The 18,762-nt window shown below is 46.0% G+C and overlaps 1 protein-coding gene across 7 annotated transcripts in view; it reads left to right on the forward strand.

Annotated features, from left to right (window-relative positions):
• Window positions 1-18,762, forward strand: part of Rgs3 (regulator of G protein signaling 3) — a 140,910-nt gene that overhangs the window by 12,801 nt on the left and 109,347 nt on the right. For all 7 annotated transcript variants that reach the window (XM_059254443.1, XM_059254440.1, XM_059254444.1 and 4 more), the window contains exon 3: window positions 2,827-3,006. In XM_059254443.1, coding sequence (XP_059110426.1) covers window positions 2,904-3,006 — 103 coding nt within the window. In that variant the 5' untranslated portion in view covers window positions 2,827-2,903. The remainder of the gene's footprint in view (window positions 1-2,826; window positions 3,007-18,762) is intronic.

The following is an 18,762-nucleotide window of genomic DNA, read 5'->3' on the forward strand; positions in this document are numbered from 1 at the left end:
AGTATTTGTTTATTTGCTTGAGATAGTGTGTCACACTACGTAGCCTCAGGCTGGTGTCAAACATATAATCCCCCTGCCTCAGCCTCCTGAGGTCTGGGGATCCCAGGTTTGTACCAGCATACCCAGAAAAGCGGTTTATTTGCTTATATCCTTACCCAACCACTTGTGATCCATTTTCAGTTCACCTGTTGTGCCCAGACCGGCTACCAGCCAGATTCAGCTGGTTAGGCTGTAGTTTGCCAAACCCTGAATAATACATTTACCAAATTTGAGCCATCTTTGGATTCCTGGAAGAAATACCACTTGACCATGAGTAAACTGTTGGCTTTGGCTTGTGCATACTTAGGGTTTTTGCATTGACATATTTGTAAGTCAGGTTGGTCTGTGCAGAGATTTCAAACCAGTGGTGTGGCACAGATGTATTCTGTTTGGCCCATAGCCTCCTTAAGTGAGTTGCCAATACTGAGAAAGTAGGAAATAATACATTAAAATGGACTTTCTTTCTAAGGAGTGTATCAAGACTGGGAGCATTTTGGCCCAGTTTTACCCCCTTTTATGGATTTTTCTCTACGGTGTGTTTTCTATTTTATTAACTTCTGTCTTTATTTTATTTTTTAGATTTACTTATGTGTGGGTGTTTTCGAGCTGCATGTATGTAAGTGTACTAAATGCATGCCTGGTGCATATGGAGGTCACATGAGACTGGAGTTACAGACAGTTTTGAGTCACCATCTGGATGCTGGGAATAGAACGCGGGTCCTCTGGAAGAGCAGCTGGTGCTCTTAACCACTGAGCCATCTCTCCAGACCTTATTTTTGCTTTCTGTTGCTAAGATTATTTGTCTTTTGTCTTTGTCTAACCTCTTACTTGGCACTGACAAATCTTCCAGCTTTTTGTTTTTGTTTTGTTTTGTTTGGTTTGTGGGTTTTTTTTGTTTTGTTTTGTTTTGTTTTGTTTTGTTTTGGTTCTGAAATAGTTTAAATTGCATTAGCATCTTCTGTTTCTTGATGGTCGTAGAGAACAGACCTCTAAAATTAAACAGAGTTTTGCAGATGTAAGTTTGCTTTTGTTTCCTTTTTTCTCTCTGGCTGGTGACCTCGAAAACACTATAGACCTGTATGTGAGCAGGAACATCCTCTGTCAGAGCTGTAGGTAGACACCTGGACTTTTCCTGCAGCTTTCTTTCCTAAAGGCCACCCATTTCTCCAGACTTTTAAACTTACAAATTTGTAGACAAAGGTTATACTTGGGCTGGAGAGATGGGTCAGCAGTTAAGAACACTTGCTGCTCTTACAGAGGACCTGGGCTTGGGTGGATCACAACCTTCAGTATCCGATACCTTCGGTGGGCATGAGGCACAACCATGGTGCATATACACACATGCAGGCAAAACACACATCCACATAAGATAAAGATGAGTAAATCTTTTTGAAAAGGTTTGACTGCTTTGTTTCTGATAACTAGGGTCTCATGCCCAGGCTGGCCATGAAATGACTGTGTGATAGGGATAGTTTTGAACTTCTCATTCTCTTACTTCATCTTCCAGATGCTGGGATTACAGGTGGTCATTACAGCGTCCGGGTTCTAAGGTGCTGAGGGCGAGCCCAGGGCTTTGTGCATGATAGGCGAGCACTTACTGACTGAGCTACATCCCTAGACTGACAATTTTTTTTTTTAATAATTAAGAAGTTACTGTCATATCTTAGGATCGTTTTTCTTGTTTATTTTTAGTTTTTCTTTTTCTTCTTTTTTTTCATTTGTAGTTTTTCAAGAGGGTTCTGCTTTACTGGTCTTTTGAAAAACCAGACTTTGGTTTTATTGTTTGAATCTTTTTTTTTTCTTTGAACTTTCTCTGTTACTTCCTGTTAAGAGTTTCATCCTTCTAATTGGACTTACCCTTCTAATTGTTTGAATGAACCTACTTTGTTGTTTCCTAAATAAAGTATTTTTCCTTGGAATTTTGGTAATCTATTGTTGATTTGTCTTTTCTTCCTGGCATGACATTATTAAAATAGTGGTCCGTTTCAGTTTCTTCTCGGGTTACTGTGATTGAAATACTCTGACAAGGTCAAGACAGGGGAGACAGGGTTGCTTTCACTCACAGTTCCGGGGACAGCCCATCATTGCAGGAAGTCACCCCAGTGGGTCACATGGCTCCCACAGTCAGGAAGCAGAGAGCAAGGATCACTGGTGTTTGGGCCCCCTCCTTTCGCTCCATCCAGGACCTGCCAACAGAACAGTGCTACTCAGGGTGGGTCTCACCACCTCAGCTAACCCGACGGAGAAAACTCCTCATAGGTCAATCCAATCTAGACAGTCCCTCATGGCGACTCCTGTCCCAGGTGATCCCAATCTGGCCAAGTCTACACCTAAAATTAACCACCATGGCAGTCCAAGCATCCTGTCCTATTATTTTTTTTAAAAAACTATTTTGGTTATTGGGCAAGAAGATATGTTACTCTGTGTTAGTCAGTGTGAAAATGTTCCCAAATCAGTCTTTTTAGTCCTCCCTTCTAAACTCAAATATTTCTGATTCTTACGAAGCTAGGCTATGATCGATCTATTCCTATGGATATGGTATATGTAGGTAGTATATTGAAGTGTGTTTTGTATATATTTGTATGGTATATATGTGTGTTTTTGTGCCTGTGCATCAGGAGCATGTATAGTGTATGTGTGTGTATGTGTATGTGCATGTGTGTTCACACATATGGAGTATGCATTTGTATGACATATGTGTGTACGTGATGTATTATGTATAGCTCTCACTGGGACTGAACACTCCTTGCAGGGGGGCATATCTAACTTCTGCTCTCCATCTTGCAGGTCTGCAGCACTTTGGAACTCAGCCCCCTGTTTGCATCCATTGTTTGAAGCTAGAGCTGTCTATTTTCTCTGGCTGGATGGAGTGGCCACAGCAGGATACTTCCTTGTCCAGAAAGGATGCCTGGACCCAGACCTACCCACCTAGGAGGAGGATCAGGCGTGCACAGGTCCAGGGTATAGGTAAGTCTATCTGCCAGTGGGTTAGGACTAGGGGGGTGGGCTGCTCTTGCTCAGGGTAGTAGTGTTCATGGCTCAGGGGGATGAGGTGGAGGCGAAGAGCAGCACAGGGGTTCAGAAAATACCAGGGGTCAAATAGTCCACTGGCCTTTATAGTATGTGGCTCATTTGCACTTGACTATGTATTTGCTAACCTCAGGTAGACTTCTCCAGTTTCTGCTCTGCTCTCCCGGCCCCACCCAACCCCCATGGGCAGCTGAACTTATGGCATCCAATTTCTTGTCCTCATAAAGGCAGGTCTGTTGCCCATGCCTGCTCTTGGTCATGGGGCATGTGTGGAGGCCATGGAAGAACAAAGGGTAATGGTCTTTGGGGGCAGACAGACTTGAGTTCAAATTGCAGCTCTGCAAATCTTGGGCAAGCTGCCTTCTCTTTCTGCCTGAGGTTCAGATATCTCCCTGGCAAATTTTAGCTAATACTTTTAAGGCTTACTGTGAAGTCTAAATGACACGTGTGTGAATTGCTCAGCTCGGCTCCTGGCACTATATTCTTGCATTCCCCTGATCTTGTCTTGAGGGCCTCACAGAACCACAAATATCCACTGGCGATGAAGTCGGGACCAGCAACAAACTCTAACACTTCCCGTTTTTAGGTTTACATGAGACCAACAGCTTTCTTTCCCACAGTGGCAGCAGAGATTTGCAGAGCAGATGTCTTGGTGTGAAACTGCTCCCTCGAGGTGTCTCACGAATGTTTGCCGACAAATCCATGCAAGGGCTGACCTTCCTTCTATCTGCCTTCCTGCGCCAGGTTGGGAAGACTGAAAGGCCCTGCCCTGCACTGTATCTGCAGATGGCGAGTCTTGCTCTTCTGTCTGATGGCGCCAGGCTGCAGATGGGAAGCCCTGAGGCTGGATGGAGCAAGCTGCTCCTCTCTGGACCTGTGCCACGTTGCTCTCAAGAAAAGGAGGCTCAAGAGAACGATCCAGGCTGCATGCAGCCTGGTGCGGGCAGCCTGTCTATGTGCAGTTTCATGTTCCCCCGATCCCATGCCCTCTTGGGCCACTCCGGAGGGCAGGCACTCCTTTGCTCCAGGTTGGTCTGGCGATTACAGGTCTGAGCTTCAAAGCCGGTTACAAACCTAACTAATTGCAGCCTGGGGGAGCTGGGCGAGCAGGCCAAGCTTGCTCAAGTGGGCAAGCCAGGCAGCGGAGCCATAGTTGGGTTGGCACCTGCAGCTTGAGATGTGGGTGCTGGAGCTAGGGTTCCTGCCGGATCACCCGAGAAGGAGCCACCTCTGGTGGCTAGTGGCAGTCCTCCCTGCTCCAGGAGCCCACGCCTCCCGGGATCTGGCCCGCGTCAGCTAGGTCAGGTGGAAATCTCCCCATTCAAACCAGCGCGGGCCAATCAGGGGCTGGCGCGCCCGGCCGTTCCCCAACCCGCCGTGCAGCCGGCCTGGGATCCCGCCCGCCTGGGAGACGCCGGAGCGAGGGGGAACGGCTGAGTCTGCTGCCTGGGTTACCTGCAGCTACACAGCCACCGCCTGGGGACAGGCCCTCCTGCCCTGGCCGCAACAGGGACGCCATGGAGCGCTCCCTGCACCGCGTCTCCCTCGGGAGCCGGCGCGCTCACCCGAACTTGTCCTTCTATCTCACCACCTTTGGTAAGTGCCTCTGGGCCAAGCTGCCAATGGACCGCTTTCTTGGCAATCCAAGCCAGAAAGGCAAGCGCCCACCATGGCAGGGAGGCCACGAGCAGGTGCTCTTTCCGTTGGGACACCTTCTCTGGCCCCTTCCTCCAGGCCCAGCAAGTCAATGGACACCACCTGCTGCCGGCCGCCGCTGCCAGCAGCAGTTGGTTCTGCCTCACTTGGCTGGAATAATCATGCCCCAGTTCATCTTTCAGAGGCCTGCCTTGTAACCACGGATCTCCCCATTAGCCAGCTCTCAGGTTAAATCAGGGTCTGCTGTGTCAGGACAGCTCAATCACCCGCTTCCTTTGGCCCAGGGACTAGATGGGAAGGGTAAGTCCGGGTGGCTTTGCCGTCTTGTAGGCCCATTTTGGAGGCTGTAATCTAACTTCTCCCCGTTGGTCATCTAACTCACGATAAGTGGAGATGGGAGCTGTCTCTTCTCCAAGACAGACCCTAGGAGAGCACCAGTGCTCAGGTGAACAGAAAGGGACAGTAGGCCCTACAAGTCCCAAAGTTGAAGACTCTCTATTCCTCCAAATCCCAGCTGGACAGCAGCTTTCCCAAAGGCCTGTGCAAACCTGGCCTTCCAAGGAAGCACAGTAAGGGTTGCACCCCTTCCCCAGATCACAGCCCTGCTCCGCTCTTCATTTCCTCCATGCCTGGAGGGGCTTGTTCCTCCTCTGCAGTAAAAACAACTGACAGGAGAGTCTTTCTCTGGCCAGCGGTGGGCTTTGATAGCTGAGTGCAAGCCTTCCCAACAATGCTCTTTTAACTTGTCTACAAGTTCTTTACGAAGTTGGAGTGGGTCCTGCAACAGAAGCAGACTTTACCCAGATTCCAAAGGCAGAGCACACAAGGAATTGGGCCCTCCGGAGGGTTCTTGGCCTCCCCGCTCTCCAGCTTATTCCAGCACCACACATTTGGCTCTTCACAGTTTGTACACACACACACACACACACACACACACACACACACACACACACACACGTACACCCAGGACAGAGGGGTAATGGAAAAGCAGCAGGATGAACTCCTAGAGATGGGCTGCAGTCTGGCTGCCTGGACTTCGCTGGTCCTGGTGTGGGAGGATAAGAAGGAGGAATTTACTAACCACGCATTTGTTGAGTGCCCACTAGGTGCATGAATTGTCTCCAGTGTGTCACCTGAATCGTTTCATTTAATGTCCCCAAATCCTACAAACCAATCCTGTGAATCCCAGTGGGACACAGGGCTGTCCGAGACAAGGGAGATTTCCAGCTGAGAGGGACAGGGAGCTATAGCCTTTTCCAGGTCTCCGTTCAAAAGTGAATATAACCACTCTAGCTTACATTCTCTAGGTATCTCCACCTGCTCCTTCTTAATTTTATCAAAATCGACATCATTCTGTGTGTACAGTCTTGAAACACGGTCCTTTTCGCTGCTGGTGTGATGTGAATATTTCTCTGCATTCACTCTTGTGTTCTTTTGTTTTGGCAGGGGAGGGTCCAGTCCCAGCAGGGTGTGGATCCTCCAGGCTGGCCATGGCTTCCGGGTTGGGAATGATGGCTATCAAGTGGATAGGCTGCTTGGACCCGTGACTGTCACCTGAGTGTGCTGGAGGAGGCAGGAACTGGGGAGGAAGGGGAGCCACCTGCTTGTTTTATGCAGTTTCTTCTTAGATCTTTTTGACACTAATTTGAGTGCTTGGAAAATGTTTCCAGTAATAGTTCTGTTTCCTGGGGTTCCATTTGCCATGGTGACCTTATTGTTGGGCTGCTAATTGTCACTGGGCACTAAATGATCTTTGATCATGAGTCCATGGAGATTCCTGTTAAGACCAGAAGCATTTTTGGACTTTTAGTTGTGCTGGTGGAGATTGAACCCAGGGCTCCAACACTAGGCAAATGTGCTACCCTACTGGATTATGTCCCACCCCAGCACACAGGCTCCCAGGATCCTCTACCAGAGAGTAAGCTTTAACAACTAGGAGTGGATCCTGAGAATCTAACCTTTAAAGACCTCCTAGAGGTATTTTGAACATGAGCCAGACTTGGGAGCTATGGATTCCAGATCAGTTTTGGTAGCCAATGTGGGTACCATTTGATGCAAATATCTTTGCTGAGTTTCTTAGTTCTTTGGCCTCTCCCCAACACACCAGGCAGCCCCTGGCCTTCAACAGTGGGCTTTACCTTGGAGGGACCTGGTGATGATGCCACACACATTTAAAGGAGGCGGAAGCATCTCTGGAAACACAAAGGGAAAAAATATTTCAGTCAGAATTGCCTGCAGGATCTCTCTCTCTCTCTCTCTCTCTCTCTCTCTCTCTCTCTCTCTCTCTCTCTTTCTCTCTCTCTCCCTCTCTCACCCCCCCACACAGAATGGGTCCCATGAGCACAACCCCTGTTCCCCAGGAAGGGGCTGGCCAAGTAGCTCACATGGATGGCCTCATTGCTTCTGAGAATTCAGCTGACTTCAAAGGAAGGTATATCCAAGCTGAGGCCAGGACCCAGCTATTCCTTCTTTATTGTAATTTCATGTAATTGGAAGAAGTCATTGTAAGTGTTCGTGGTTGTATCTTCCAGAATCATGCCTCTTATTTCGATTAGGGTATTTGCTCATTCTTTGGTAAGAGTTCTGCTAAGATATAACTTGTATGAACAACTCATTGGAAATGCACAACTCCGTGGTTTTGAGTACATTTGCAGAGTTATGCAACTATTACTGTGATCAATTTTAGAATAATTCCATCACCCTAGAGAGAATGTGCCCTTTAGCTTATTATTTCCAATCCCACCTCTCATCTCCAACCCCAAGAAATCACTACTGTGCTTTCTACCTTAATACACATGCCTCCTTGAGAGGGATTTTATGTAAATAGAGTCATGTGTGTTTTTCTATGACTGATTCCTTTCACTTGTATTTTCAAGGTAGGCTCATATTGGAGCACGTAGCAGTACTCCATTTAAAAATATTTTTCACATTTATTTATTGTGTGTGTACACATGTGCCGTAGCACAAGCGTAGAGGTCTAAGGACAACTTGTAGAAGCTGGTTCCCTTTTTTCATCTTGTGCATATTGGGCATGACACAATGTATGTCTAGAACCCCAGCACTGGGGGATTTTGGTGTGGTGTGGAGGCAAGAAGATCACTGGGCCTTGCTGGCTGCCAGCTTAGCCTAAAAACGAACCTCGATAAGACTGGCATGGTCTGCACATCCTTAATCCCAGCACTTGGAAGTAGAGGCAGGCAAATGTCAGTTTGAGGTCTGGTCTACAGAGTGAGTTCCAGGATAGCCAGGACTATATAGAGAGACTCTGTCTTAAACAAATACAACACAACACAGAACCACAACAAAAATGGTTCACTGAGAGACTGTCTCCAGGGAGCAATAAAGGAGAGCAGCTTACAGCCTCCTTTGGTCTCTGCATGTACACACACATGTGTACACATATGTATATACCAAGCGCACATGCTCACAGTAAACAAATTTTTTTTTTTTTTTTTTTTTGGTTTTTCGAGACAGGGTTTCTCTGTGTAGCTTTGCGCCTTTCCTGGAACTCACTTGGTAGCCCAGGCTGGCCTCGAACTCACAGAGATCCACCTGGCTCTGCCTCCCAGAGTGCTGGGATTAAAGGTGTGTGCCACCAACGCCCGGCTGTAAACAAATATTTTAAAGATGTTTTTTAAAGCAAGTTTTTTTTTTAAGCAAGTACGATAGCTATGTGGTTTTATTTTTGGACCTTCTGATTTATTTCACGATCTGCTACTTTGACATTACCAACATAACACACTGACTTGATTACTGTTGCTTTGTGGTAAAATTTAAAACCTCAAAGCACAAATCCTTTAATAATAATAATAATAATAATAATAATAATAATAATAATAATCTTCTTCTTCTTCCTCCTCCTCCTCCTCCTCCTCTTCCTCTTTTTCTTCTATGTTATTTTGGTTGTTCTGGACTCATGGAATTTCTGTATGAAATTTAGGTGCAATTATTTTATATAGAAAAATCGAATTCATAAAATGGTTGGATACTTACAGAAAATCTTCTTGAAAGGATACCAAGTTTTTAGCTTGCCCAATAAGCCATATCACTGCCCTCCCTGGGGTCTCTAGCATCCTAGTAATGGCAAGTGGTCAAGAGAGAGCACAGGGTACCTTTCCTCCAGGGTATCTGGGCTGGGAGATGATGGGCAGCCAGGGGATGTGTTGTGAAGGCTGAAGGTAGCTATGGCCACAGATGATAACACCAACTCTCTTTGGAAATGCCACTCCCACTGAACCTGAAAGGTGACAGCTATGGGAACAGTCACAAGGAAGGCTCATCAGAGGGAAGCATGCTTCTGAAGGCGGAGAGGGCTGAGGGACGGCACACGTTTGCTGGCTGTTCTCTCTTTTTCCATGTCTGTTGTGGTAGTGGTATTAACTAGGGCCCGGCCTTCCCATGTTCTGCCTCTCTTTGAAGCCCCAGAGAAAACAAATCTGTTTTTGTACTGAGAATGAAGCTCGGGACAGATGCCCACCAGCTGCTCCCTGTGTTGGGCAGAGTAAGGTCAGTGCTCTGAACTGGAGACCATTGATGTGTCCCTGCCAACTGCCATCAGCCCTTGTTTCTAGCCCTGTTGCCCCGAGCCTGGCAGACTCATTACGCTTGGCTCAGGAAACCCATCCATTTCTCTGGAGTTCGTAATTCGCTGGGCAGAGTCCTCGGCGTTGATTTGTTTTCCTGTCATTTGTAGTCCATCTGCTTGGGAGTATTGAGAAATTCCTCAATGTTGCTGTGCGTTTCCAGCTCCTTGTTCTCTTTCAGTTCCTCCATCTACGTCCTTTTCCAGCCTTTGTTACTATGGTGTACGACACTCATACAAAAAGCATCCCTGTATTAATATAAAGTACCTGTATGGACGGACACACACACACACACACACACACACACACACACACACTAGCTCAGGCATTCTTCCGGCTTTCACATGGGTGCCAGGGATCCAAATTTTGGTCCTTCCATGTGGCCAGCACTTTTATTGTCTTGAGACATATCCCAGGTCCTGTTTTCATTAAGATAAACTATCATGATATTATATATCTCAGGCAGGCCTCAAATTTACAATTCTCTTGCCTCTGCCTCCCAGATGCTGGGATTACAGGCAGGTGTCACTGAGCCCAGCTTTGGCCATGGTTTCATTGTTTATTTTGTGTTTTGGTCAGGGATCATCCTCTGAGTCCTTCAGTTCTTTGAGGTTTGTTGAGATTTGCTTGCTGGCCGGCAGACCATCATGTGTTTTAAGAGACCCGTGCGTCCTTGAAGAGAGCCTTGCAGTCGGTGGGTGGGTGCAGTGTTCTAGTACGTCAGCTCAGGTCAGGCTTGCTCATCGTGTTGTCCCCATGTTCTACATCTCTGTTAGTCTCGCTCCCTGTTTGCTCTGTCAGTTATCAAGAAACAGATGTTAGCATCCCTGCTGTAATTGTAAACTTGTGCTCCTCATTGTCAGCCTTTCCTTTATACGTTTCAGAGTTATGTCAGGAACATATGGATTTATAATTATTCCTTTTCCGGGGAGTAGAAACTTTTATTATGAAGCCTTCGGTTGTTACAAGCCTTCTCTTTATTTCTTTTATTTCTTTTTATTGTAGTGGAGCTACAGTCTGTAGCTAGAGTTTTCCTGCCTGGCCCACAGTCAGGACAAATCTCGGTCACCCGCCAGTCCCACAGCTGCTCAGACCCAACCAAGTAAACACAGAGACTTATATTGTTTGAACTGTTTGGCCTAATGGCTCAGGCTTTTAGCTATCTAGTTCTTATATCTTAAATTAATCCATTTCTATAAATCTATAACCTTGCCACGTGGCTTACCGGCATCTTTACATGTTGCTTGTCATGGCGGCGGTGGCGGCTGGCAGTGTCTCCCTCCTCCACCTTCCACTTCCCAGAATTCTCTCAATTTTCCTCTCTGTTAGTCCCGCCTATACTTCCTGTCTGGCCACTGGCCAATCAGTGTTTTATTTATTGACTGATCAGAGCAATTTGACATACAGACCATCCCACAGCACCAGTCCATGTTTCCTAGCACTGACTTTTTTCCTCAGGCCCAACCTTTGCCTGGCCTGTCTTTTTCCGTCCTTTGACTTTCCATCCTGTGTCCTCACTCTTTAGGTGTTCAGAGTCTACTGCAAAAGGCGGCCATGGAGGTGTTGTTCTTTCTCGTCATTCAGAGGTTACAAACATGTCTCTTCTTTTGCTCGTCGGGTGCTAGAGTCACTAGCAGCCCAGGACTGCCTTTCTTTCTACAGCTATCACCTCGATATGTTGCCCAAGTTGGGTCTGAATTTACTACACAGCCCAGGCTGAGCTTGAACTTATGACAGAAGCACATCCTGTGCCTGGCTCTTGGGATTAACTTGATTCAGTGTCAGGGACTGAGACTATTTGAATTGAGCTGCCGTTCTTTGAGGATCTGTGTCTGGTTGCAGCTCACCCTGTTCCAAAGGAGCAGCCTTTTAGGGTCCCAGTGCAAAAAGTAGGGGTTCAAAAGAACCTCATCTTTTATCCCATGACTTCTGGTCTCCAACCCTAAGAGCCAGGCAGAAACCCTTTTTAGCTCCTCATCACCAGAATTCAGAGACAGCCCAGTAGAAAATTGGCCTGGGGAAACGCCAGACCTGCGTTTGGCTCCCCATGCTGTGTACTACAGCATGCATGTGGAGGTTGGAGGTAACTTGTGGGAGTCAGTTCTCTCCTTCTACCATGTGGGTCTCACATGTCAGACTCGGGTCCTCAGCCTTGGCAGCAAATGCCATACCCACTGAGCCACCTTTCTGGCTGTTTGTTTATGTATGTATATGTGCGTGTGTGCCTGCATGCATTTATGTGTACCATGTGCATGCCTGTGCTTGTGGAGGCCAGAAGGCGGCGTGGGATCCCTTGGAACTAGAGTTACAGAGAGTTGTGAGCTGCCTGATGTGGATGCTAGGAACTGAACCCGGGTCTTCTGAAAGAGCAGTCAGTGTTCTTAGTTACTGAGCTGGCTCTCCGACCCCTCCCCCAAGATGTCTTCTATCTTTTTTCTTCTCCCTCTCTCCCTGGTCATTTCAGTGGTCATGTCGTTGCATACTGGACACTTTACATGTAAATCGGAAGTGTGTTCCTGTGACAGTTCCCACTGTGGACTGGTGAGGCAGGAGTCACCCCAGGTCTTACAGACACCCAAACCCACGCTTTGTTCAGAGGTCCATGCTTCCCATCTTGTGTTTTCCGCACTAGATTTGTTCTTCTGGAAAATGTTATTTGATCACTTAAAAAAATACCACAAGTATAAAACTGAATGAAAATAAATCCTGAATTCCCTGTGGGTCATAAAGCTGTCAGTATGTACAATGAGAGATATCCATTGTGACAGAAGAACTGTGGGCAAGAGAGTTGCCATGTGAAGCAGCTAAGGCTGCTGAGGAGTTTACAAGATGTTGGAAAGTAGACACTTTGTGACTAAAATTATATGACTTTTATGTGTGATTAAGAAATAATTATAGTAAAGTGAAAGGAAAAGAAATCAGGAAAGGCAGCATACCGTGAATTTTCTACACAACAGCAGTGTGTGTGTACGGATGGGCGTGCTGGAGAAGCATCTGCGGAGGGCGAAGCATCTTGAGCAGATGTGTGGCTTGTTCCGGGCTTAGAGTGGATAGTTCTGCATTCTAGTTTAATCAGGAGTAGCTACAGCTGACCAACTTTTTTTTTAATGTGTGTATAGTGGGCATGGGTGTACATGTGTGTGCATGTGTGCACACGTGTGAAGGCCCAAATTTAACGTTGGTTGTCTTCCCCAGTTGCTCTCCACTTTATTGAAGCCAGGTCTTTGGCCGAACTGAATGCTCACAGAACTTGGCTAGTCTCTGTCTCTGCCTCCCAAGTTCTGGGGTTACAGGCAGCAACCATGCCTGACTGACTGGCTTTTTACGGAGGCTCTGGGGATCCAAACTCTGGTTTTCACGATTGGGCAACAAGAAGCTTTATCCACAGAACTGTCTCCTCAGCCCCTCTACCAGCACTTTTTATTAAGAAAATCAAAGAACTCAAAATACAAAGTATAACTAATACTTCCGTTCTTAGTTATAATGGTATTTTTTAACATTGCATTTTTTTCTTTCTTTCTTCAATCCTTAAAACTGAAAAATTGCCTCAGAATTGAGATCAGACTTAATTGCCCCAATTGTGGAGACAATTTATCCCAGAGTTTATTAGCCAAACTGAACAACTTCTGTCTCACTGTTTGTGTGAGTCTGGAGGTTGGAAGTAGCTGAGAGGAATGGTTTTCCTCAGAGTTTCTTGCAGGGCCTGAAGCCAAGATGTTAGCCAGGGACTCGGTTATCTGAAGGTATTAAGCGGCCAGAGGTCCCTCTCGGAGAGGCCTTATTCACGTGACTGGTGGCTGGAGGCCTAGTTCCCTGCTGCTCATTGTTAGGAGACTCTGTCTTTTGTCACTCTGTCCTCTTCTTGGGGCTGCTTGGCTTTGCACAGGCCCCTGGCAGCTGGCTTCCTCCTGATTGAGCCACGCAAATGTGGAAGTGGGGAAGAACCCCAGATAGGACAGAGAACAGATTTAAAATGGACACGGGGTTTTTTGACAGCTTAAACATTAAAAAAAAATTTATTATTATTGTGTGTGCATGTATGAAGTGTGTGTGTGTGTGTGTGTGTGTGTGTGTGTGTGTGTGTGTGAGAGAGAGAGAGAGAGAGAGAGAGAGAGAGAGAGAGAGAGAGAGAGAGAATCTGTGTACCCCACAGTGCATGTATCGAAGTCAGAGGACGATTTCCAGGAGTTGGGTCTCTCTTTCGCTGTGGGTTCTGGGATCGAACTCGGCTTGTCAGCCCGCTTGGAAACACTTGCATTCACTGAGCCTCGCTGACGGCCATCTGATAGGCATGCTCATTATTTATTTACTTACTCATTTGTATGTTTTTTTCTAAAGTGTTTTTATTTTTAAAACCGCGTGTAAAGTTAGGTTTCATCGTGACACTTTTGAACCCAGTTTTATTTTGTAGAGCCTCCTCCATTCTCCTCCCATCTCCCTGCTCCCGCGGGGGGGTGGGGGGGTGGGGGGCATGTCCTTCCATCCCGAGTCACACGTGCTCTGTCACCCGCCCACCCTCATCTTTCTTCCTTTCTCATGGTTCTTGCTCTAGTTTTATGACCTATGTCCACACACATGCTCTCATATACATTCACACACACACACATATGCACACACACACACACATACACACACACATATGCACACACACACACACATACACACACACATATGCACACACACACACATACACACACACATATGCACACACACACATACACACACACATATGCACACACACATGCATACATACACGCACACACACACATACACACACATATGCACACACACACATACACACACATATGCACACACACACACATATGCACATACACACATACACACACATATGCACACACACACATGCATACATACACGCACACACACACATACACACACATGCACACACACACATATGCACACACACACACATATGCACACATACATGCACACACATACACAGAGGCCCTGAAAGCCAGGATCTGTGTACGAGGAGCAAGTCCCTCTGAGTCTTAGTTACAGCACTCTGTAGAATGATTTCCCGAAAATCCATCCATTTTCTTGCAATTTTCATAATTTCAGTTTTCCTTCTGGTTGAGTACAACTGTATTGTGTACACGTACCATGTTTTCATTATCTATTCCTCTCTTGGTGGACATCTAGGATGATTTCACTTCCTTGCTATTGTGAATTGAGCAACAAAAACATATGCTGGTATACTGGTCATCTGGTAGGTCTGTTTCTAATGTCAGAAGCCCCATGCTGGTCTCCACAACGGATGTACTACTTTACACTCCCACCAGCAGTGAATAAATGTTCCTCTTTCCTCACATCTCTGCCAGCATTTGTTGTCCTTTGTTTTTTATTTTCTTTTTTTCTCTTTTTTATTGATTAATTTTCTTTTTGGCCAATTTCATACACATATATATATATATATACATACATACATATACATCTATATCTATATCTATGTATATAGATATATAATGGATTCTGAATACTCTCTCTTCCACCACCACCACCCCTTTCTGTTTTTGTTTGGTTTTTCAAGACAGAGTTTCTCTGTGCAACAGTCCTGGCTGTCCTGGATCTCGCTCTGTAGCCCAGGCTGGCCTCGAACTCACAGAGATCCACCTGCCTCTGCCTCCAGAGTGCTGGGATTGAAGGCGCGCACCACCACCGTCCAGATTTTTTTTTTTTTTTAAATCTCCCTCCCACCTATCAATCCCACTCTACCATCCCTGTTCTTCTTCCAGGTTCATAATTCTTGGTTTTGTAACTCACCTAGCTAACCAGGGCCTCCTGTATGACCATTGGATTGGAACTGTCCATAGGAGCCTGGTGGGGCCACCAGTGGGTACAACTGCAGGCAACGACTTCCCTCTCCCTGAACCCATCAGTAGTTCTTCATCAAATAGTTCTTCAGTGAAGGGTGGGGTCTCGTGAGCAGGTCTTCCATTCCTGCCTAACTGTTGAGGGCCCATCTGTGTAGATCTGGTGCAGGCATCTGCAGCTGCTCTGAGCTCATGGTTGCAATGATGGTGTACTTCCTGGAAGATTGTAGCTTGAGTTTTCCTGCCTGGCCCACAGCCAGGACAAATCTTTGTCACCCGCCAGTCCCACAGCCACTCAAACCCAACCAAGTAAACACAGAGACTTATATCGGTTACAAACTGTATGGCCGTGGCAGGCTTCTTGCTAACTGTTCTTACAGCTTAAATTAATCCATTTCTATAAATCTATACCTTGCCACATGGCTTGTGGCTTACCGGGATCTTTACATGTGGCTTGTCATGGTGGCGGCTGGCAGTGTCTCTCTCTCAGCCTTCCACTTCCCAGAATTCTTCTCCTTGTCCCGCCTATACTTCCTGCCTAGCCAATGGCCAATCAGTGATTTATTTACTGACCAATCAGCAACACACTTGACATACAGACCATCCCACAGCAGAAGATGGCGTTTCACAGACCTCCTCCCTGTCTTCTGACTCTTATTTTCTTTCCGCCCTCTCCTCTGTAACGTTCTGTGAGCGGTAGAAAACGGTCTTGTTCAAGGCCGGTTCTTTGTTTTCTTGATAACCATTGTGTCTGGGGAGAGTAGTTTTAATTTGCCTTTTTCTGATGGCTAAGGATGGTGGACACTTTGAAAAGTATTTATGCACCGTTTGTGTTTCTTCTTTGGAGAACTCTCAGTTCATTTCGTTAGCCCATTTATTGATTGGCAGGGATTTTTTTTGTATTTATTTTTTTCAGTTCTTTGTATATTCCAGATATTAATTATCACGATGAAGGATTTGAAAAAGCATTTTCCCAAAGCTGATATACCAACAGTGAATAGCATGAGAAAAAAATGCTCAGTGATGTTAGCTGTTAGAGACGTGTCAATCAAATGCAAGAGCTGGATCTGGTGGTTCAGTCCAGCTACTTAGGAGGCTAAGTTAGGAGGATTGCAGGTTCAAGACCCATCTGAGCTCCATAATAAATTCAAACCCAGCAAGGGCAACTTAATGAGACCTTGTTCCCAGCTAAAAAGTAAAAGGACTTGGATGTAGCTTAGTGGTAAGCATTTGCTTCGCATGTATGAGTCCCAGGCTTTGATCTCTAATACGAAAAAATAAATAAAATAAGTTTCCCAAACCCTAAAGCCAAAAAGTCAAAAATGAGCAAACAAAGGCATTAGGACAAAATAAAACAAGGAACAAATGAACATCCACCACCACCACCACCCCGCCCCCGCAATGAGGCAAAACTGGACTATAATTAAAGAGAGAAATAATAAATGTTGAGATGATGAGGGGAAATTTGAATGTCTGTACATGGTTAGTAGAAATGCAAAAAGCCTGGCCTCTTGGGAAGAGAGTCTGGCAGTTTTTCTAAAGTTAAAGACAGAGTTAACATTTGACCTAGCAATTTCTCTCTGAGGTATATATCCAAGAGGAATGAAAACATGCTTACAAATATGTGAGTGAGCTTGTATGTTGGGCACAAAACAACTAATATATAAATGCTCTTAGTAACAATACTCACAGTAACTTCAAAATGGAAATAACCCAAATACTTATCATCAAATGAAAGGATAAAGAAAATGTGGTATATCCACACAGTGGAGTATTGTTGGGCCATAGGAAGGAATAAAGTATTGATACATATTACAACATATAAATCTCAGAAACCTTATGGTACGTGGAAAGAAACCAGTCACAAAGGCACATCTGTTGTAAGGTTCCATTTATATGAACTGTCAGAATAGGCAAATCCACTGAAATAGAAAGAGAATAATTGTTTGATAGGGCCTGGGGGAAGTGGGCAACTGAGAGAGATTGGTAATGATTTTGGAATTTCTTCCAGGAGAGGGAAAAATATTCTAAGTAGACAGCAGTGCTTTGCTACGCAGTCCCATGGAATGTGTTAAAGAATGATACATTACATGTAGAGCTTGGCCATGCACATCCATGAAATAAATTAAAGAATCAACTTAGCTGAAATAAGAAACAAGAAAAAGGAACCCTTAATGCCTAGTATGTCCTATTCTTATACAAGCCACCCATTATTGCTTCCACCACATTCAATTAGAAGTCACTAGGTCCACTCCACAGTGGAAAGGATGAACTAGTCTCTACTTTTAAAAATGTATGTGTGTATGTGTGTGAGCAGGCACACATGAGGACGGGTGCCTGTAGAAGCCAGAAAAAGGTGGGGATCCCCTGGAGCTGGAGTCACATGGGACTGTGAGCTGCTCTGATGTGGGTCCTGGAAACGGAACTCAGATCCTCTGTAAGAGCAGTATGTGCTCTTAACCACCCAGCCATCTCTCCAATTCTAGTCTCCATTTCTAGACAGGAGAGAATCAAAGACCCTGTAGACAAACGTTAAGCCAGCCACAGTGATACCCTGGGTCTAACTGCCCACGTGTCAACCACGTACTGCTTGTGCAGCCTGGATGTTCAACTTTTAGCCTGAACTTGCTTGTTAGTGAGGACTCAAAATAGTAACTATTCTATGGTGTTTCCACGAGGAGTGAACACATTGAGAAGCATCCAGTGAAGTTCTGAGTGCCACGCGAATATCCAGCCAGTGTTGCCTGCCTTCTCCTATGGAGCTCGGAGCACTGGGGTGTCATGTTGTGGCCTGTGGGATGTTGGATCTGAGCCCGGCAGGACTGATGGCTTTGCTAGCAATATGGTTCGGTCAAGGTTGGATGTTGATGGTGGTAGATCAGAGATTGTAATTCACTGGCTTTCCAGGAAGAACTGAGAATCCCTTCATAATGACCCACAGGAACTGAACTCACCGGGAGACCTGGAAGCTAGTTCATGAGTTTGTGCTGAGTAGACTGGAAGACTCCTCTGGCTAGGGCAGTGTTTCCTGAAAGAAAAGCCACTTGGGACATCACATCAGCACCAGATTTCACAGGAAGCAGAGTCACACAGAGCAGTGACCTAGTCACAGTTCTTGTCTCCACTCAGTAGACCTGCTGCCTATGTCTTCAGCTCTCCTGCTGGGGAACTAGCCCTCCTACAACAGAAAGGAACTGGATGAACCCGAGGGTTCAATCCAGCAGACACTAGAGTTCTCCAGGGTGAAGGACAGGAGCTGTGTGGCTCCCAGGCCCTGCCACCGCCTGTGGTTTATCAGAGGACAGAAAGCAGAGCTGATTAACATGCCTCATTCTCTCCGTGTGGACCAGGTGGCTGACACAGGAAGGGAACTAGGAGCTGGCAAGGCTCCTTCCAACCGTCCTCTTGCGCACAGACAGTCCTCACAACTGGAGGACGAATGTGTAAATGTCAGTAGTTGGTTGGGTTCTGTGTAAACCCAGCCCCTGATGTACACTGATGTCATCCTTTGCGGTGTGATATTTTGTTGGTGTTCTGACGAATAAAGCTGGTCTGGAGATCAGAGGGTGGAGTTATAACCGTAGAGGCCAGGCAGGCAGTGGTGGCTCTCACCTTTAATC

The sequence above is a fragment of the Peromyscus eremicus genome, chromosome 2 (genome assembly GCF_949786415.1).
Source record: "Peromyscus eremicus chromosome 2, PerEre_H2_v1, whole genome shotgun sequence".
Classification (NCBI taxonomy): domain Eukaryota; kingdom Metazoa; phylum Chordata; class Mammalia; order Rodentia; family Cricetidae; genus Peromyscus; species Peromyscus eremicus.